Here is a 23,332-nt window from a genome sequence, read left to right as displayed (position 1 = left end):
ACTAACCTCCCGACGGTTAAATACAAAGGCTTCGCGACTAGAGTAAATTTAATACCCGGCAGTACGGCTACGAAATAGGCATACGGATACCTCTCTCTCTACCTCAACTTTCTCAGCAAAAACGGCTCTTCCTCTCGTAATGTCTCGTGCTCTGAAAAATTTGTCGCAAACAATAGAAAAGCCACTGAGATTTTAGGCACTACCGAGGGGTCTACTCCAAGCTGCGTTGCAAAACCTAATCTATTTTCTACAAAACTTCAACTGCTTTCTTCTAAGTCTCATACCCAAGTGTCCGAGTCACCTCGGCGAATTTCGACACGAGGTCTCGCATACAATTGCGCGCATGCGGCGCTATACATACTTCATTAATTTATAGTTGTTTTACAAGCTTTCTGACATAACGACTGCTATTTCTCTCTCTCCTTTCTACAAAACAGATTCCCAATGCTATTAGTACTAACTCATAGAGTGGTACAGCTCCGGCAGAGAGTAGCATAGAAGAGTGAAAGAGAGAGAAAGAGAGAGAGAGAGAGAGAGAGAGAGAGAGAAAAGAGAGAGAGAGAGAGAGAGAGAGAGAAAGGGAGAGAGAGAGAGATTTCTACCTCAACGGTCACCCCGTCGCAATGTTAATCATTATTTAATACGTTCTGTTAATAAAAACTCTCACTTAACGTTTTAATACCGAACTTTCAATATCTAACCTCAAATCGCAACAGCCCACGTGCAACTGGATTTCAGTTCTTGCCTTACTATTATGGATAGTTAATATGAGGATATTCAATCTAAGAAATAGCGTTACATTTTGTAACAAGTACTGGCAAGTGAAAGAACCAAGTTTTTAGATTCAGAACCTAAGAACTTGCCAGTTACTAGGATATCGTTTCTACCAGGGCTATTATGTATCGGTTTATGGTTCAAATTTTTTGTCGAAAACCTTATGATCGGCGAATGTTTTTTTAAAGATATTATTTTAAAAACTTTTTTCGAAAACGTTTTTTAATAATTTTACGAAATGAATCTGATGTCATGAATGTATATTTTATATATTTTTGTCGTAATTATACGGATATAAAAGTAATCCAGACTACTTTAACACTGATACTGCACGAAAAGAAATATTAAACTGTGAGTCTACTAGTTTGTTGAACATCCTCACCACCGTATGCCTGTATACCACTCAGCATACTAAAAAAAATGCTAGAACACTAAGATATATATACCTACGCAACTTTCACCTTAAATTGAGCTCCGGTGAGTCTAAAAGTGCACTGCTACTCTTAAAATTTGCTAGTAGGAGGGTTCAAAGATCCGTCAAGCATGTGGGATGCCAAGATAAAAGCACAGTGCTTTAACGATGATAGTGTCACGCGCCTCTTGCTTCGAGCCGCGGCAATATTAAGCGTGCTGGTGGCGTCGCACGTAAGTAATAGTATTAAGGCTTATAACTCCACTCGCAAGAGCTACAGAGATAATTACAAAATGCATCTATGTGATGAAAATTAACAATAAGTTCTTCAACTTTAATATCAAACGATACGACCCGTATGTGGCGCGTTTCATGGGTGGCGGATAGGGGAATGCTCATCGACACTTTGAGGTCTTCCCAACCGGCCGGAGGGTAGAGCAGATATAAAATATGCTCCGTGGACCAAACTGGCTAGGAAAAGAAACCCCAAAAACAAATCTAACATGGATAGTGAGTTAATAACATTACTATCCCAAACGGATTTAAAAGCCCTGGTGGTCGGCGCTGGAGCGTCTGCTTGCGCCGGCGCTGATGCTGCCTAGCGCTAACCACCACAAATAGACCTAAAATATATTGTTTCATTATTAAAATACATCAAACAGAGCAGTCTATTTAACTTTTTTCCTAACCAATCCTGGCTCTGACTGAGTACCTGCCACACGTGGAAAACACAACCATTACAGCGGTTTTCAAAAAATAAAATTTTACTAAAAGATATAAAAACCAAGAAATAAGTTGCAGTTTATAAAATTATTATTTTAATGCATACTTGCCGTCTTGTCGTCTACAACTAAAACATTTGACAACTAAATTATTAAAAAATTGCTAAAAAATTTATAGCCATTTTTAAAAAATTTGAAGCCATTCCGGCGACTTGTTTTTGAGCTAAGAATCGAAAACCGAAAAAATGGGTTTTCTATGTCGTACGATTACGGAAGTAAAAAGACTTTAATTAAGTTGAAGTTTTAGGTACAGATAGATCCAGATGCTTACTTCGGCTTAGTTTTTTTTTGCAGCTTATAAAACCGATCAGTTCAAAAGTGTGACGTGGCAAAACCCGCGAAAGGGATTTCCTCTATCACTTCAAGGCCCCAAATCCGCGACACTATAATTTGTTAAAAACATTTCCGAATCTCTTTGCGATTTCGAAAGATGTTCCGCTAGATCTTCTCGAGTCAGAATACTCGTGGATGATTAAAATGATTTACACTCTTGAATTTCGGTCAAAATCTATCTTTATTAACTCTTCTTGATTTTACACAATCTAGCCATAAGAGTCATAACAGCTACTCTTCAAGTCTGTCGATAACTTATCATCCTTCTACAAATATCTACTTTACCAACTGCCAGTAAGTTATAGACAATAGTGAGTGTAAACGATGAAAGAGCTTGGAAGTGCCATTTCAACCACGCAGAAGCTGTTAACAGCCAATACAACATAAGATAAAAACTTGAAAAAGTGCGAATTTTGTTATCGATACTATTACGTAGAATGCCTCAAAACTACAAATATCAAGACCATCGTGGTGAATAAAGAGCGATTCTCAACCTGTGCCGCGTGTGCAGATAATAATAATGTGAAAGGTGATAACAACGCCAAAGGCGCTATGATGAGGACCAGGTCGACATCAACAACAGCAAGAGTAACTGCAACAACAACAGCAAGCAGGAACACTTCTAAACAGCAGCAGAGTAGCAAGAAGACCAAGTTAGCCCCACCATCAGCCTCCTCATCGCGAAATCCTTCGCCACAGAACATCATGTCCGAGAAGATCTCAAGAATAAATCAGCGTCTGGGCCCACTGGAAACGCGACTTAAGGCCCTTGATGAGCTGTCTGAACTCAAAACTCGCATAAACAACGCTGAGTCTACCATCTCCGAGCTGCAGGAACAAATTTAAGATCTGACATCGAGGAGCCCTACAACGCAGCAGGACAGCAGCAGCTCTGTGCCCAGCACTGCGGAGATCCAAAGCCTTCGCAGTAGACTGGCTGAAGTCAAGAGGCGCCAAGAACAAACCTCGAACAGTGTTGTTGTTATCATGGGACTACACTATACCCGTGACACCTCGCTGCACCTTCTCGCGTACTCAGTGATAAATGCGCTTGATCCTACGGTCCTCAGAAGAGACGTAGCATCCGTCAGGACCATGGAAAGGCTTGATGTAACGAACAACACCACGAGGGGTAACAGCAGACTGCCACCATTAGCTGTCACCCTCTCCTCAAGTGCGCTCGCTCGCTCAATTGTCGTAGCCAAAGCCCGAAAACGTAAGCTGCACACCAATGAACTAGATGCAAGCTTGCTGGAAAAGTCAAAAGTTCTGAGCTTTGACCATCAAGGGCTCATAAACATCAACGAACTGCTTTCTCCAGACGTCTACAAGCTATGTTCAAAGACTAGTCTAGAGGCCAAGAGGAGGCAGGGTAGCTAAGCTTACGTGAGAGATGGGAAATCTTTTGTAAAGTTTAAAATGTAGGTTTTAAACTTTCTACTTCCAGATTTTCAACTTTAGGTTTAGAGTGCGTGGTTTACCACAGCTCTTCGTGACCTCGTATCTCAGAAGGATAGACTTTACAGGCGTTTTAAACACTCTAGGCTTGATTCAGTTCTCCGCATATATAGACTAGCTAGAAACAATGCTTACAGACAGGTCGAGGGAGCCAGGCTGAATTGCTATTATTCATGCGTATCAACATTGACAGATATTGCCGAGATCTGAAGAGAACTGGAGAAACTTGGAATTTCAACCTCCAAGGCCCCTTCACTATCTCGGTACACCACAGACAAACTCAACAAGCATTCCAGCTCTATCTCACATGATCTGCTTGCTCCTGCTGTTGAGCATTATCTTTACAACCTGGAAAGTCTAGACCTCCCATAAACATTTCATGTTTAGCACTATAACGAAATCGGATATTTTATCTGCGGTATCGCACTTCGGCACCCAGGCCAGGGGGAGTGACGGCATCCCACAGGTCGTTATTTCAAAAGCACTGCCGGTTCTTACTCCTTTACTGACAAGGAAAGGTACCCAACCCGAACTCACCGATTTTGATGATTTTCATATATGTTGTAGAACATAAAAAAATAAGAGACACGTATTTTTTTTTATCGGCTAATTTTCACTTTTAAGGGGTAAAAACCTCCCCTAAAGTTAACCCCCAAAAAGCGTTTTTTTAAATATCTCGGCTTAAAATTAATATTTTTCAATGAAACAAATTGGAGGTTATTTCTTACAAAAAGAGCAAGTATTTCATGGTGATTTGAAGAGTAAGGGTAGCATCCCCTATTTTTTAGGGGTTGAAAACATATATTTTTTGGCATAATTTTATAATAAAAATGTTTAAACCGACTAAAAAAAATTGGAAAAAATGTTTAAACATCCTTAATAACAAAATTTAGTTGACGTCTTTCGGTGTTTTCATAAATATTATCCCTAAGGGGTAAACCACCCCTAACACAAAATAACTGTAAATATGTAATTCAATACATAATATTTCGTAGAAAGTTTGTATATAGACGTTTTCGAGGTCGCTGATTACAAATCTGTATCAGATTTTGAAAATTCAAAATGGCGGATCCAATATGGCGGACGGAAATATCGAAATAAAATTTTATATAATAAAAAAGTTTTAAACGACTAAAAAATTTGGAAAAAATTTGTAAACATCTATAATAAACAAATTAAGTTTTTCGGTTTTTTTATAGATACTTCCCCTTAGGGGGGTAAACCACCCCTAACACAAAATAACTATAAGTATACTTCAATCCATAATATTTTGTAGAAGGTTTGTATATAGGGGTTTTCGAGATCGCTCTTTACAAATCTGATATCAGATTTTAAAAATACAAAATGGCGAAACCAATGTGGTGGACGAAAATGTCGAAAAAAAATTTTAACTTTCAAAAAAACTTGTTTACAAATGTGTGATCTTTGTAGCCTGTACATGTGAACTAAAGAGCCTTAAACCCTAAACCCCTAAAGAACAAATAGGCTAAATGGTTGTGCTTTTTAACCAAACGACTCCAAACCCCTAACCTCCAGACAAGCCGAAGGCCTATGCTTTACCGTAGACACGAGTATAGACATATTACCGATATTTTATTCTATCATTTTGTATGTAACAAATAACGTCTCGTTTTATGTTTCAATCAAAGATTATTTATTTTTCTGCTTTTATAAATTAGCATAATTTCAAAAGTAATTTCATAAATTATAAAGTATTTCATAAATTGCATAATTATATAATTTTATAAATTCAAAAAGTCCACACTTTTTTGCAAATGAAAAAACATAGGTTAATAAAATTAGTTTATCAAACTCTTTTGCGTTTTGTAATAAAATTTAATGTTGTCAAACTTGGGAGTTTTTCATTGTTACAATTATTTCGTAAGCCAAACGTTTTTTAGATGAATTCTCGAAGTAATGATTATTGTATCTATAGTAAAATATTTACAGTCTGGAATTCCATAATAATACTATTTGATACGATTTAATGAATTTATCAAAAAATCTAAATTTAATAATAAATATTATTCTAATTATTATTATTATTTTTCATTATCATTGCTATTATCAGTATTACTGTTATTATTGCTATTGCAATTATGCTTATTCTTCTTCTTCTTATTATTATTATTATATTACTATGATAATTTTTGTTATTGGTAAAAATACATAAAAGAATATTAATACTCGAACTTCATTTGCAATTAAAGAACACGTTGTTATTGAAAGGGAATTTTATATGCATTCATTAGTTTAATGAATGTTATCGTACATTCAATGATAATTCCACAGATAAATGTCTTTCACTCATAAAAGTTGTTGACAATATGTGCGAATCAGTATGTTCTTTTTTTAGATTGTTTTCATCGAGTGTTTACCTCAGCTGCCTGTGTTATTTTTTAGGCAGTGAGTGAGTTTTGTGGGTATTCTAGTTCGATGCCGGAAAGTACGAATAGTACGTCTTTTTGTTTGTCAGTGGTATCATACAGTTGTAGAAAATTTTCTTTAGTGATTTTATATAGATTTACATTATTCAATTTCAAAGTGAATAAAAGTTGAATAAAACCAAAAATAGAGTTTTCCGAACATCACAAAGTGGAACGAGTATTCTTCTCCAATGCATAAATTAATGATTTGATTCAATTTACATTCACTCGTTTTATTCTGGTAGAAATGTAGCAGTCGTGCCTTACATGCAAAAACACAGCTTGTATAAATTTTACCGCTTGTTTTCATTTTAGATTGAAAAATGAAAATTAATCCGTTAAACGTTCTAAACTTATTATTAGCATACTTTCAAGCGTTAAACATACCAGATAGTGTCACGAATTATCACGAAACAGAGTTGGCCGAAAAAATAAAAGAAATTTTAATAGATGCAACACATGATTTCAACGATGTAGAAATGATTACTGATGACTCTTTGGATTTTCAAGAAGAGTATAAAGACCATAATGTGGAAATAATTGAAGATGAAGTGCAACATCATTTTCCTGATCCGGATATAGCACCAACAAATCAATGTACAGCAGATAATGAAGAACTAGATTTTGAATACAAAAAAAGAGCTGTAGAATTTTGGAGAAGTAGCAAAACGAAGCAAAATTTAAGTCTCAAAACAGTGCAAAACAGATTCAAAAAAGTATCATCTATTAGTCAGCTACGTCGTTGGGCTCATTCAATTAATAAAGGTGGCACGTATAGAGAAAAAGTAGCACAAATTTGTCAGTATACCCTGGATAATTTTCAAGCAGCTCTCGACAGTGGTTCAATTATCCATGATGAAGATATAATTCGATGGGCCTTACAAGCTAAAAAAGAAATTGGTTTTGATGATATTAGATTCAAAGCTTCTAAATATTGGTTACTCAAATTTAAGCAAGCACACCGAATAGTTTCTAGGAAAATAAATAAGTTCATAACAAGAAAAACACTAGAAAGTAGTGCAGAACTTACGGCTAAAGCTGAAGCATTTATCGATGACGTTAAATCGTGTATACCAAGGATTGGACTCGAAAATTTGTATAATACAGATCAGAGCGGATTTCAGCTAGAAATGCATTCTGGAAGAACATTAGCAGTAGAAGGAGAAAAGCAAGTGCAATGTCTGGTACAGTCAATTTCAGCAACAACGCATAGTTATGCTATACAGCCACTAATATTAGCTACTGGACAACTGTTGTCACCGCTATTTCTTGTTTTAAAGGAACCAAGTGGCAAGTTTGGCCCTATTGTAGAACAAAACATATTTAGACCAGAAAACGTGTACGTGGAAGCATCCAAATCTGGAAAATTAACAACAAGTAAGGGAACTAATAACAATTTTTACATTGTAATATCGTTGATCAGTTAATTAGTAAGTCGTTTAATTGCAGATCACTTCAAAATCTGGTTGGAAAAAATATTTTATCCCTATGTAGGCCTTCACTCAATACTATTACTTGATTCTTGGAGTGGTCATTGTGACAAAGTTATAGAAGAAACAATGCCACAAAATAAAATTATTAACATAAAAAAAATTCCAACTGGAACCACAGGAAAAATACAACCACTTGATGTCTATGGATTCCGTATTTGGAAAAACTTTGTCCGAACATTTTCTGATAATGTAAAGTTAATGGATCATGATATGAATTTACATGTGAGAAATAATATAATTAAACTTCAATCATTGGTTCACAACCAACTGTCTTCACCGAGATATATAGATTTGTTTAAATATTCCTGGTATAAAAGCGGTTACGTCAATGAAAAACCAGATAAATTTGATAATCCTATAGATTTCAGTTTTGGAAAGTCTTGTGCAACACATTGTGAAATAGAAGGGTGCACAAACATTGCAATTGTACGATGTGGTTGGTGCAAAAAAGCATTGTGCTTTAAACACTTTTATGAGGACTACCATTATTGTAAAAACATCGTAAAATAATATATTTTATGCTCAATACAAAAAATGCACTATGGCAAAAGATAAAAGATTGTAGATTATTATTATACTCTAATATTATAAACAAAAATACATTATAAGTTGAATTTACAATAAAGGAATTTCAATAACATTCTGATAACAATTTCTACGGAAATTATAAAACTGCTTCACACACAGAATTTTCTTGTTTGCAAATTTAGGAATTTGAGGTGGTTTGGTTAAAAAGCACAACCATTTAGCCTATTTGTTATTTAGGGGTTTAGGGTTTAAGGCTCTTTAGTTCACATGTACAGGCTACAAAGATCACACATTTATAACAAGTTTTTATGAAAGTTAAAATTTTTTTTCGACATTTTCGTCCACCACATTGGTTCCGCCATTTTGAATTTTCAAAATCTGATATCAGATTTGTAAAGAGCGATCTCGAAAACCCCTATATACAAACCTTCTACAAAATATTATGGATGGAAGTATACTTATAGTTATTTTGTGTTAGGGGTGGTTTACCCCCCTAAGGGGAAGTATCTATAAAAAAACCGAAAAACTTAATTTGTTTATTATAGATGTTTACAAATTTTTTCCAAATTTTTTAGTCGTTTAAAACTTTTTTATTATATAAAATTTTATTTCGATATTTCCGTCCGCCATATTGGATCCGCCATTTTGAATTTTCAAAATCTGATACAGATTTGTAATCAGCGACCTCGAAAACGTCTATATACAAACTTTCTACGAAATATTATGTATTGAATTACATATTTACAGTTATTTTGTGTTAGGGGTGGTTTACCCCTTAGGGATAATATTTATGAAAACACCGAAAGACGTCAACTAAATTTTGTTATTAAGGATGTTTAAACATTTTTTCCAATTTTTTTTAGTCGGTTTAAACATTTTTATTATAAAATGATGCCAAAAAATATATGTTTTCAACCCCTAAAAAATCGGGGATGCTACCCTTACTCTTCAAATCACCATTAAATACTTGCTCTTTTTGTAAGAAATAACCTCCAATTTGTTTCATTGAAAAATATTAATTTTAAGCCGAGATATTTAAAAAAAACGCTTTTTGGGGGTTAACTTTAGGGGAGGTTTTTACCCCTTAAAAGTGAAAATTAGCCAATAAAAAAAAATACGTGTCTCTTATTTTTTTATGTTCTACAACATATATGAAAATCATCAAAATCGGTGAGTTCGGGTTGGGTACCTTTCCTTTTAGATGCATGGAAACAAGTTTTTTTAATGCGCGGGTTAAGAAAAGTTAATTATTTATTTTGAATGAAATATTGAATTTTTATTGATTGATTTATTTATTTATTTATTTATTAAATAATAAACAGGCATTTCTGCCCTTTACAAAATTGACTAGAAACAAATATATGAGAAAAACTTACAAATTAATACAACTGAAGAAAAAGTAAAGTACAATATAAAATTAATTAATTAACTAAACGTCGATAAAAAAGATTTGAGATTAGATTTGAATTCCGATAACAATTCCAAAGAAGTAATACGCTGCGGGAGTAGATTCCAAGTTCTTTGTAAACGAGGTAAGGTAGAACTAGCGCGCCACACGCGGCCGTCGTGGCTTGCCGCCTTCGCGCTTCGCGTTCTGTGTGTAAGGCACAACCGCTGACGCTCGCGCTGCGTGCTCGCCTTGATATTGCCTGATGTTCGCGCGAGCATCAGGCAATCAATTAAATCTTTTGGGCCAGATAGGGCGTGTCACGCCGAAATTGTTATTTAATTATATGTACCAAAAATCGATTCTAGGGTTGTTGTTTATGTATGAGAATTTTGAAAAATTTTTGTCATAGTAAAAAGTTGTGTTTTCAAAATATCTACAACTTTTATATTTAAGGTTTTTATGTAAAATGTATAGCCTCAAAGTTTTATGATAAATACTGGTTTATTGCTATAAAAAAATCGATTTTGGCCTGTTAATTCGAATTAAAAGCAGTTTCACGCTTAAGTGTCACGAGAAAAAATTTGTATTTCCTCGAGATCTACAATCTTTTTTCTTAACTTTTTTTGTAGAATGATACGCCATTCTTGAAAACCGGAAAGATGTGCGAACGCTTCCACGCTTCAGGAAAGTAGCCACTACCCAACGTCTTGTTCAAAATGTAGAGAAACGGCTTCTCCAAAGCAGGCCACCAATGCTTCACAAAGACATTCGGTATATTATTAGGGCCTGGATTCGCAGAGCACTTATATCCCTGACAATAGGACGTAGATCATCCACAGTGACCTGTATACTAGAGATAAGCTCCTTAGAGTCCAAAACACGACTAAGAGAGGGAGCCGCCCGACCATCATAAATCGCACTGAAATGAGTGGAAAACGGTTTCAGGCTCCGATGTGGCCCGCAGGTCATTGAGATACGTTGTCACTGGAGTGCCAGACTCACCCTTCAAGCCCTTGACATAAGACCAGAACGTATTGATATTGATACGCGAGGCCGGATTCAACTGAGCATATGTTATCACGATATTTAGACCGCGACAACCAAATGCACACAGCCTCAGTCTTTTAAACTTTAATTTTATCACTAGAGTGACCAGTTGATCTGCATAGCGCATGCACACGCTTCTTATCACTAATGGCTCGTATAAGCTCCCGATCATACCACCTGGAATATGTACTGGGACTCGATCTAGACAACGGAACATGGTTGTCAATAGATGCATCTAGAACATTATAAAAAACTATTAAATTATCGTCCAAACAAACACTAGATAAGATCGAGTCCCAGTCAATATCCGATAGGCGGTTAACAATCGTGCTATAATCAGCCGCATAAAAATTTCGCTTCGACGCAGGTACAAAGTTACACACACTAGACACATTCACACTAAAAACACTCGAAACATGATGGCCATCAACAGGCAGCAGTTACACGTTGAGGTTGAAGAGGTCCAATAATACAAGAGATGCAAACAGTAGATCCAATGAGTAGCCCTTTGTAGGATGCGGCGGTATAAGTTGAGACGCAAAGCATCCACAGATGAGACCAGCATTCAAACGGTGCCCAGGGTCCACGTACCCAGTCTGTGTGAACTGAAGTAGGTTTAAGTTACGTCTGCGTTAGCATCAGCAACCGCCTCTAGCTTATCAACATACTCCTTATAACGTCCAAAATCCGAATTCGGCTGGAGATAAACCGCTCCCAAAATTATGCTAGTGCCTGGGAGAGAAATTTTGATGAAGATTTGTTTGAGTGGAGAGTCGACAATTAATTCTGAAGAATTTAGGCAATCCCTCACAGCAACCAGCACTCCACAACCTCTTGAGACTCCAAAAGCCTGCAAATCACGGTCTCGCCTGTAGAACCTATAGCCAATAAGTCCGAGTTCTGAAGAGGAAATAGCTGGCTGCAGCCAAGTCTCTGTAAAAACTATAATATCTGGTAAATAAGCAAGTTGAAGAAGATTGGTTCTAAGAAAAGATAGCTTATTCACCAGCGAGTGAGCATTCTGATATAAGATAAAGAGCTTAGCCACGTCAACAATGCTATCAGTTTTGGTTGTGGTTGGCAGGAAAAAGCCTCTGCCTTTTCCTGGCATCGATGAGAGCCAGACTGCCCCTGACGAATTGTACAGTTTTAGGCTTATCCGGGTGGTTACGGTTATGCCTAACAGCCTCCTCAATCAGCTGGCGACGACGAGCACGCTTAATACAATTAGTAATTTTTTAATCTTTTCTTATCGTCATTGTTAATATACCGGCAGTATTTCAAACTATAATTCTCAAAATTGTTGATATAACATTTTTTTTAGATAATTTCAAGTTATGAATCTTTTGATTTTTATAAAATAATGTTTGTTATCTGACCATAAAACTACCGGTCCGTTAAGTATATGTTCATAGTAATTTGGAATATCGCCAGTAAATTAACAATAACATTAAGAAAAGATTAAAAAATTACTAATTGTACTAAACAAAAATTCAATATTTCATTCAAAACAGATAATTGACATTTTACTTTTTGATTTCACTACTTTTTTTGATACGGTTTGTCACTTCAGAGAATTATTTTGGTTACCAAAGTATATCATTAGAAATATACGAATGAATCTAAACCAATTTATACTTGCCAAACCTTTATCTTTTAAGAAAGGTTTAATTCTTCGGGATCTCGATTACTCTTATATGCGCCACCCCATGATATGTTTCCATAGCTGATCATACTATGAAGAAATGCACAGTAAATCATTCTTAAAGTTTCTGTTGACATTATGTTCGCAAGCTTATAAAAAATATATCAGATATTTCGTTTTTTTTTTATTAGATACAGTAAGTGTTTGTCCCACTTTAGATCAAAATCAAAGTTAATATCCAAATATTTATAATTCTCCACTCTAGTTATCATCCTAGTTATCATACTATGAACCCTCGGGTTATTAATAGATTATCACCAGTATTTATTAGTAGATTATCGCTTTCGCTATCCTCTATTTTAACAGTTAGATATCTATTTTCAAGGTAACTTAAAAGTAGATCCAAAGCCTGCCCCCTTATTCCTATGCAATAGAGTTTTTTACATAATAGTTTATGGTCGACAATATCGAAGGCTTTGGCCAAATCAAGGAAAGTAACAATCGTTGGTATATTCTTATCGATATTATTATACTAAACTTCTGTAACGTAGTTTAACGCGTCCTTGGAACCAACTTTCTTTCTGAATCCAAACTAATGTTTCGATATGATATTGTGTTTTTGTACAGATTCATATAATCTGTTGTCTAAGATCCTTTTAAAGCTCTTTGCAATATTTGTTATAAGTGATATCGGCCTGTAGTTGTTGGTGTTATGTTTCTTACCTGCTTTATGTACCGGAACGATTTGAGCCTTTTTTAAAGCATCTGGCCAAATCGTTTTTACAATACAGAGGTTAAAAATATGCGTTAGTGGCACCGCAATATAATTATTAATAACCCTTAAGGTCTTACTGTTTATTTTATCGACAACACCGGTTTTTAGCTTTATATGGTTTATTATATTTACCTATATTATATATATATATATATATATATATATATATTTATACAACCTCACTGGCATTTGTTGGTTATATAAATATAGAATTTGCATTTATTTCCGTCAGTTCAATTTTAGAATTTTTTGGTTTCACAATACCATCCCCGAAATTACGGCCATTATCGCAGAAGAATTTATTCATCTTTTTTGCAATCTCTACTTTGTCGGTAATTTTATTATCGTTGACTTGAATATTTCCCATAGTTTCTTTGGATTATTTACAGTTTTTTCAACTAGAGTTTTGTCATATTTAAATTTGGCATCTTTAATAACCTTATCTAAAACTTTTGCATAATTTTAATGTATGAAGGCTGAGCGCCGTCGGTGCCTGACTACCTTCGCGATCTAGCTGTAAGAACGGCCTCCAGTAGCCACCGGAATTTCTTTTAAAACTGCACTAAATTTTATTACACACCCTAACTTATTTTAAACACTTTTATGCCGATTTCGTAACTTTCGTAGCAGTTCATAAAGTGGACGTTACTCTATTCGTGATGTCAGTATCGCGAATATGACGGTCTACTTTATGCTTCTAATTATGAGAGAGAAAGAGAGAAAAAGTGTGCGATTGAGGCGTCCAGCCTGTTTACGTGAGAGTCACTTACCTTTTCTTTTATTACTGCTACTGACCAGCTCTGCTACCCAGCATGTCCTCTCAGTGGGACGTCGGTTCGGCTTCCAAAGCGAAGTGAATGCGAGTGTTGATTGGTTCGCAAGGAATCAGGAGTTTCCAGGTTAAAAGTATATACGCGGTTTCGTTCTTTCTTATTTTATTCAATTTTAAACAACTCGAAAATAACGCTCTCTCACAACTATCTAATGTCTTATTAATTATTTCGGCTTTTCAAGAATGACGAACAACAACGTAAGTATGCTAGTCCGATAGAGTGGAATATATTGTAAGTGTTGCGCGATTGAAATTTTTCTAAGTTTTGAATGATCAAAAATATTCTAAGTTTTTAAATCGTCGACAATATTCTAAGTCTCGACAGAAGTTACACGTAAAAAGTTAAAGTCCGGCGCGATGTACCGATCCGGATTCAGGCAGAGCTTCCGCATAGTAAGATTGTTATTTGGAGCTTTTAATGTGTGTGAATTTTCAGGGAGGGCCAATCAGAAAACCAGAATAAAAATCTTCATTTCTATTACATCAAGTCTCCTTGTGCTCTTCTCCTGTTAAACTCGCCTTTGATTTACTTTTTTTATCTGCAGACTTATAGAAGCTCCTCTATGCGTTTTAAGACGGCTTGCGCGGTGACCTTTTTGGCGGCTTCTCGAGCTTCCAGAGCGCCTGAATTATGTGTCACTTGCTGATAGCGCTACGCGCTCTGTAGGTTTCCCCTTCGCTGCACATGCATCGCCTTTTGGTATGCGCGGTCCATGATGTACAGTAGGCTTCTTATTTGTCTCTCTACTTGGGCCAAGCTGTGTTCGTTATATTTTGTAGTTGCTTGGTATCCTGCCGTAGAGTCGTAATGTATGCGTGCATATCGGTGTGCCTCACTTGGTCTTGTGCCTCTGCTGTAGAACCGCAATGTGTGCGTGCATATCGGTGTGCTTCGCTTGGTCTCTTGCCGTAGAGTCATAATGTGTGCGTGCATATCGGTGTGTCTTTACATTATTATGTTTTTGCTCAAATTTATCATTATTGTCTTACGTGAGTCTATTATTATTATTGATTTTCTTAACTGATTTTACTTGTCAACATTCGAATTTAATTTTGTTTTAATTTTTACTTTGCTTTATGTTATCGTTCCTTGTTCTTATCTATTTTAATAATTATTGAATGCGTCAATTACTATCGGTTTCGTATTTAGGGTCTGTTTAATGATAATGTGATAGTGTCCCAATGCTAAGTATAATGTTATGATTTTTAATGATTTTTAGTGTTTTTCATTTTTTCAAAATATTTGTTTAAATCTATGATAAACTCAGACTAAGGTATGTCGTGTGATCTGTATATAGATGAGATTTCAATATTACTATTATTATTCAAGTTTATTCTAGTATTTACAATTTTAATCCTACCCTATATTTTTAGAGAAAAGTCGTTTTTCTCTATCTGATGTTGTCCCTTTTCCCTCCGGCCTCGGGAAGACCGATACAGACAAATAAATATTATTAATCCTACCCTGTTGAACAATTTCCATGTTTTGAATTGAGTTTTTATTTACGAATACAATCATTTCTATTAAGCCTACTTTCATTATAATAGGACTTGTATTCGTAGTCCCTTCCACTCAAATCAAAAACATTGTAATTAACCTGATCAAATGTTTCATAAGAATAACAACAGATGGTTTGACGATAAGGCTTTCAAATAATATTTTGCCTTTATTAAATTTTGCGTTCATACTTCTTACATTTAAATGCATAGTTATATCATTTTTATTACCAATTGCTTTGTTTATACCGTCAATACTACTGTATGTTTTTTTCTTTTAACATTGAATCATCTTGTATTATGTCTAGATAATCAAAAGTATCCATATTATCAACTTAAGATTAACCGCTTCTTAACCTTGCACTTTTTGGCTAATTAAGTGGCTGTTGCAATTGTTTATCCAACTTCGGCTGATGTGGTCGTTCTTGCTTGGTTGCATCTATCAGTTTTTAATTTCGATTCTTATAATTTTGTGGTTGTTTTTATTGCGTTTGGTGTTTATGAGTTTTGTACCTTTATTGTAAATTCCTGTTCATGGTCAGCTGGCAGAACCGCTAGTAAGGTAGGTCTCACAGGGTCATTAGTAGTCATTATGTACATACTTATTTTCTTTCTAAAATTGCTGCATATGTTAGGATCGTTAGGATTATGCCTGATGTCGAGTTTTGTCTTGTATTTACTATTAGTATTTACGAATCTTTTATCATTATTATGTAATTCAAATTTTGTTGCATTTTTATTTTTGTTTATATCAAGGAGCCAATTTTTTGATTCGCAATCTTTCGTTATTCTTTCGTTATATTTTGTAATCTTAAATTCTCATTTAATCATATTTTTATAAAAAATAACCATGATTTATTTTTTATAGGCAGCGTTTCTATAAAATGCATCGATTGCTTTAAAAGCATGTTTAAATGCCATTGATATTTTATTTCAATGGACTTTTGACATTTTTTAAATGCATTAATGTTTAATGGTAATTCAAAACTATGAACAGTACTATGAACGGTTTATTAGTCAACAAATTTGCAGCAATAGCAGTCAATGCTATTGTTAGAAATTTATATTTAATATTATTAAGTATTTAATAATGACATTGTATATATATAATTTACTTTTGCCACTATCACTGCTATTACCTATGTTGTTAATTATGTCTTTTATGAATACTGATCTTTACAGGTACCTGTCAAAAAAGTACAGTGTGTAACAAGGGCGGGAGGGGGCAATTCCTACCTCGGGTGATAACTGCCGCGAAAAATCTACTCGATTGAGCAGTGAATCTATTGTCTTTTTTAGGAATGGAGGACACCAAAAGCAACTGAACGTACGTACAGCGTTAACAAGACACTTAAACTCTTCAAGGGGATCCCATAGTCAATTGAAAATTCAAATATCGCGCCACAAAATAGCAGACGAAAAAATAATTATATATATATACAATATAATTATCCATCATTGTCCAAAGTTTTAAGTGATTATAAGAATATGTTGCCGAGAAAACCTTGGAAAATATAAAAAAATCGCATTTTTTAAGGTTCCTTCGGCGACATGTTCTTATAATAACTTAAGTTTGAAACGCTCATCACTTCTTCTTACTGGTCCTTGGTACTTTTTTAAAATTAGATTTTAATAAAAGAAATAATAAGTCTAATATTTATCAGAAAAAGTAATAAACATTTGCAAATCTGAACCGTGGATCCGAATTCAGATTTGGAATAAATTGATTTTACTTTAAATTATTATTTAACGAATAATATAAAAAGAAAATTGATTTTAAATGAAATAAAAAATAATAATAATAGTAGGTCCGGGATTGTGGGTAATGGATATGCAACGCAATAATTATAAACTCTTGTTTATATTTAAAATAGTGTGTATATTAACAAAAATAATTTAACATAAGAATAATGCCTATTGTTGCTATTATTTTTTTTTTAATCAAATTTAGTTACAATTTTGTTTATTTTTTTATGAAGACTTCTGTTATGCGATTATTAAATATTATTAAACTCTACGCTTAAATTTGCTGTAGAGTATGTGTTGGAGCGCTTAAAAGTGCTCCTCGAATTTTATAATTATTATATTCTACGCTTAATTTTACAGTAGATTTCTGTATATGTACTAAGGCGCTTAAAAGTGCTGCCAGAGTAGACTAGGGCGCTTGAAAATGCTGCCGTTAGTTCTTATAAAACTATGCACAATTATGGATAATTATATTGCGGAGGGCAAGTAACTCTTGGTTTTTTGTAATCTTGCTTCATTTTAATGTTATAAGTAAATTAATTATTTGTTTGTATGCTACCCACACAGCATAAAATATTTCCGAAATAATTCGGAAATATTGGAACGAAATATTTGAAATCTTGCAGGAATCTTTCGACGAAATATTTCTGAAATAATGTTATGTCCCTCGAATTCCTATATTGAAATATTTTTTGAAAGAATTCAGAAATATTTCTGAAATGTTTTTAAATTATTTTGTGGCACGCAGTCTCCTGGGATTTGTATTTGAAATAATTCTGGAATATTTAAGCAAGCTTCCGTAACATATTTCTTTAAAATATTTCGGAATTATTTCCTAATTATTTCAGTGTTCAATATTCGCCTGAAAATTTTCAGTATAATAATTCCGGAATATTCCAGAAATTCTTTAGAAGAAAATCCTTAGATCAGTCATGACTGTCAGGAAAGCGATATCTGACGTCATGGCCGTCCTAACCTTCTTCTTCTTTTTTTTTATGGCCGTGGTTCGCTGTCTATGCGACTGCGAAGCCGATGCGCCACCTTGTTCTGAAAGCCCAATCAACAAGAGACCCGCCGCCATGTTGTGGCGCGTAAAGCAAAGTTATTGTGTCAGGCGACTGTACCACGACACCGTGAATATATCTTATTTTATATATATATATATATATATATATATATATATATATATATAATTATAGTAAATACACAAACAGTTTGTATCTTTGCTTTTACGCCATCGGCTTTCGTAAATTAGTTAATGTTAGTAATATTAAACTTTTGGATCAAATTATACGAAAAATAATTGAAATCATGTAAGCGGATAAACTGTTAATTCGTTAATTCGAACCCCTTTTGTTTTTGAATATAAAGAATAACTCCATAGTTTGACAGCAGGTACAAACACATAATTGATCCAGTGTGAATTCATGCGCAGGCAGCTAGAGTTAAAATTTATTTTAAGAGTTCCAATAAAATATTAAAGAATTATTTCATAAATATTTCAAGAAATATTCTATTGGAATTTTGCAGAAATAATCATATAAAAGATTGCGAGACATGTGTATGGAATAATTCATAAATTTTTTGATAAATGTTTAAAAATTCGTTACAAAAGTTCCAAAGAAATGTTTAAAAAAGATTCCAAAAATCTTCCGCAAAATATTTCAGTGTATTATTAAGTAAATAATTCTGAGCAATATTTTATGAAATATTTATGTAAGATTTCCTAAAGAACATATTGAAATATTTAAAAAGGAATTTCATAGATTCTAACAAAATATTTATGGAATATTTCTGAAATATTTCACGAAATATTTCCATTGAGTCGGTTGATAGCTCTTCTATGGAATATTACTGGAAGGTTTCAGAAATATTCCGTGGATATATTTCACTGAAATATTTCGAAATATTTCATTGAAATCTTTCATGCTGTGTGGGTATTCTGTGGCGCAAAATTTGAATTTTTAAGTGACTATAGGACCCCCTAATACAAATAAAAATACTTATTATGCAGCGAATTAAACTTAATATTTGTTTTAATAAAAATATATATGCGACTGTACCTTGAGTAACTTGTGATGTAACAAACGTTTGAATAAGCGTATCAGTGGTTTGAGTGTATAAACTTAAAGCATATCTAAGACTTTGTAATTCGGGTGATTTTTCCATATAATTTTTTTTCAATCCACCGCTGTCTGCATGAAAGTAGGTTTTTATGATTTCTAAAGCAGCTTCAAGAACTGCACATTGCTTGGGCGACAGATTTTTTTCAACTTCTTTAGGAATGTCCTGTATTACAAAAAAAATAAATAAAATACTGTTTATAACTGCAAAATAATAATCATAATCATATGCTAAATTAAGTGTTACCATTACTCCACTTAAAGCATTTTTAACATCTGGTTTTCCAGTCATATGATTTTTAAACAATCGAGACATATCTTCTATTTTTGCATTAGCTGCTAAATTCTTTGCATTGTCTGTTAAACTTTTAAACATCATCTGAAATGTATAAATTAAATATTTAATAATATAACTAACTTATTAAATTCTTAATCATAAGATCAACCGAGCATAATGATTAACACAATATTTTATCTTACTTATATCCAAATTACAATAATATAAGATTATTCTCTATCCTCTATTATATTAAAATGTGTTTGGTAGTCTCCGACTATAAGTTCACATCATCCCCAAAATTACCTTTCCTTCGTGGTTGGGATAAACCGGGAGTTGACCGGAAGTCGACCGAAAGTGAACCGGAAGTCATCGGAAAAAATACAGAATGACCCGGAAGTCATCGGAAAAAATACAGAATGACCCGGAAGTCATCGGAAAAAATACAGAATGACCCGGAAGTGACAAAAAATAACCGGCAATGAATCGGAAATATGCCGAAAATGAACAGGAAGTGACCAGAATGATGTATATTTGCTGAAATACTCCTAAATGGTAAATAAAAAATTAAACAATGAATAATTAATACAAAATTTTGGAAAGTATTATAAACTGTAAATAATGTTGGAGCCTCATATATATATGGGTGGTTCTCTGTGAAATCGAACATATGAAAATTTTAATTTTTGCCTAAACTGTGTACATATGTTCTATATGTTGTACCTGACTCCCAAAAACATTCAGCGTGATTTCTTCACTTGGCTTCGGGTTCTAGCTTGTCAAAGTTAAGGTTTCAAGCAATTTTTGCCTATCTTCAATGATTTGTAGCTTATAAGGAATGCAATTTTAACTAAAACTATACAAATACTTTTTTTTCTGAATTTTTCAAAAAAAAATACTTTTAAAGCCCTATATGTATGTTAAGGCTACCTTATTTGCATTTTAAACCTTAAAATATGAAAATCTGAATGTTTGATCCGGACTCCGACAACCTCAATGCAGAAAAAAGATACCTTTTTATAGTAAAAAAGTAGCTGTAAAGTTTTAGAATAATCATGACCTTCTACTAGAAGTTATTTAGAAAACAAACATGATATAATGGCTAATAAGTGGTTTTACATTCAAATTTGACGTTTATAACCTAGTACATTTCATGACTACCGATTCCAACAAGTGTTTGTATCGGTAGACATGTACTTTACAAATAAACACTGGATTTGTTTGTGGTATAAAGACAATGTAATACGAATTTTTGATAGTATTAACAAAAATTGTCTATCTTTTGAACACGTGCAGTATCAGACTAATTATAATGATTGCGGTGTTTTTTATACAGCATTTGCAGTCAGACTTGTATTTAATGTTTGCCCATGAAATCTTTAATTTAATATTAGTAAAATGCGAGAACATTTGATTAGAATATATGATACATTAACTTTATCATTTTTTCCAATATCAAAAGATTATAAAAATAAAATTTATGTTGAAACAATTGCTGAAATTTTAATCATAAGAAACTTTACTTAAGCAATAAAATTTGCTAAATTTAAATTAAATTTTTATAAAATCAATATTGAGTATGTATTATATACAGCAATCATTAATTAACTCTTTTGGAAGCCAACACACAGAATAAGTAACTCTTAAAAATCAATCAAAAAATAATATAGATAATAAAATGATAAGCTTAGCTGATATAATAACTAAAAATTTCATCCATCATTTTGAAGAAACATACCGATGGATGTGGATAACAATGACATTGTGTATTTATCAATTAAAAATATCAAAAAAAAACTTAAAACGAAAATTTGATTAAAACAATATAGTATTTTATAATAGCTTATTGATAATAAATCAATAGATACGATATTATAAAATACACAGATGATATATCAGTAGATAATTGGTTTTTTTATATAGCCTATACTTATTATTCAAATTTAATTGTCACATTAACGTTGAAGCGTGTCCAACTGTATACTGCATTAAATATTTATTCAAATGTACATTCTTGGAAATGTGTTATACTGATGTGTTTTTTAATATTAAATATAATTAGAATCCTACATAATTTTAAATATTTTGATATTTCAACACTAAAATGTGTGTGTGTGTGTTTTTATGTGGCGTTGGCAGAGCAAGCTCTGCACAAGTTGCCCTCCGACACCGGATCCCCACAGGTACTATCGTTAAACAATACTTCCGTGGGGACATTTCCGTACATCCCTCATCCACCAAGGTGATTAGGGGTTTAGGATCAAATCGTCTTCTTCATTCTGCATCGTCCTGCCGTCTTCTTCCTTCTGCATCGTCCAGCCATCTGCTTCCTGTCGCATCGTCCAGTCGTCTACTTCGAGCAGTATCGACCGGTTATTCTCTAGACAGACTCAACCCTGACACCTACATTCCTCTGCATCGGGCAGGGAAGTGAGAGCTTAACTCTGTGGCCTACGTTTCTCTGAATCAGTCCAAGGAGCATTTTGTTTCTATTACCTAGTGGCCTTCGTCTAGCAACAGTTTTACTCAGCTGTTTCGCCATCTCCTTCCCTTCTATTCTTTTCGTCATTTCTTAACTTCTTGATTATAATCCTTACGTAGTTGTTTACTGCGCACTAGCCATCTTTCGACGCTAACATAGCTGTCACCATTGACTCAGGGGTCACCCTAGCCTGAAGGTACCGCTCGAGTTCTTCTCGTTCCATTTCGTATCGCAAACAGTTGCAGAAGACATGCTCCGCCTCTTCGTTTGCTTCCAAACATACTGGGCAATTTGGATTCTCCGCTATCCTGAAGCGGTGAAGGTAGCCTTAAAAGCACCCATGTCCGCTCAAAAATTGCGTAAGGTAGTAATTCACTTCCCCGTGTCGTCTATTGTTACAGCCAACAATACATAGTATACCAATTCGCCACTCGGCTAGGATTTATTCCTTTGCGGATTTCCAAACTTCTGATACTGTTCGGTAGGCAGAAGCGACCCGCACTTCTTCTATAAACTGTTAACAGCTTTCGTGCATAGGACTTCACCAACATAGCGTCCGTCCATATTGGGGCACCGTATAACATAATTGATGTAGTTACACTGGCTAGGAGTAATCTTTGGCCCTGCGTTGGCCCACCTACGTTCGGCATCAGTCGCGATAGTGCAACACCGACTTTTGCTGCCTTATTGCTCGCCCTCTAAAGATGCTGTTTAAACGTAAGTCTGGCGTGTATGTTACTTCTAGTTAAAGGGGAAACAGTTTGGTCACAATACAATCCAGCAATTCCGGGCTTCTAGGAGGGGGCATACAACCTCCCATCATCTTCTTCATTACCACTTGGTACGGTCGCCCCCAGGGGTCCAGCTTATCCTCGTCCTGTAACTCTTTCAGGCACCGTCGTTTATTCTCTCGGATTTTCCTCTTGAGTATCCGTTAGCATTCTTCATTCCTTTATTTAGGGCACCTACTATTTCTTTATCACGACCAGTCTTGTAGTATTTCTTCCTAGCCCGCTGTTCCCGTTTTCTGGTTCGATGACACTCTTTGCGGGCCGCGTCGATTTCTTTATCCCACCAGTATTATGGGTTTACGCTCTTATGGTTTGGGCAAGGTCTTTAATTTGCTTGTGCACATTGTGTTTGCCTCTGACATACTCCATTAGTTCATCGATTCTGCTGCCAAGGCGACCCAAGTGCGCATTTCTTTGCGTTATGCATGCAGCTCTCTGTTACAATGCCGCTACCCTAAGCGGGTCTTGGGCGTTGTCGTCCAGATCAGACGGGTGGGTGCCTATCACCACTACACAGCGCG

General features: G+C 34.4%; 1 protein-coding gene across 1 annotated transcript in view; it reads right to left on the bottom strand.

The window, feature by feature from the left end:
• LOC100680292 (protein unc-13 homolog B-like) overlaps positions 1-23,332 on the bottom strand; it is a 110,840-nt gene that overhangs the window by 38,531 nt on the left and 48,977 nt on the right. The window contains exons 2-3 of the mRNA XM_031925998.1: positions 19,509-19,640; positions 19,202-19,427 (exon numbers count right to left, since the gene is read on the bottom strand). Coding sequence (XP_031781858.1) covers positions 19,202-19,427; positions 19,509-19,640 — 358 coding nt within the window. The remainder of the gene's footprint in view (positions 1-19,201; positions 19,428-19,508; positions 19,641-23,332) is intronic.

The sequence above is a fragment of the Nasonia vitripennis genome (genome assembly GCF_009193385.2).
Source record: "Nasonia vitripennis strain AsymCx chromosome 3 unlocalized genomic scaffold, Nvit_psr_1.1 chr3_random0007, whole genome shotgun sequence".
In the NCBI taxonomy this organism is placed as follows: Eukaryota; Metazoa; Arthropoda; class Insecta; order Hymenoptera; family Pteromalidae; genus Nasonia; species Nasonia vitripennis.
This window is presented reverse-complemented; position numbering and strand designations above follow the sequence as displayed.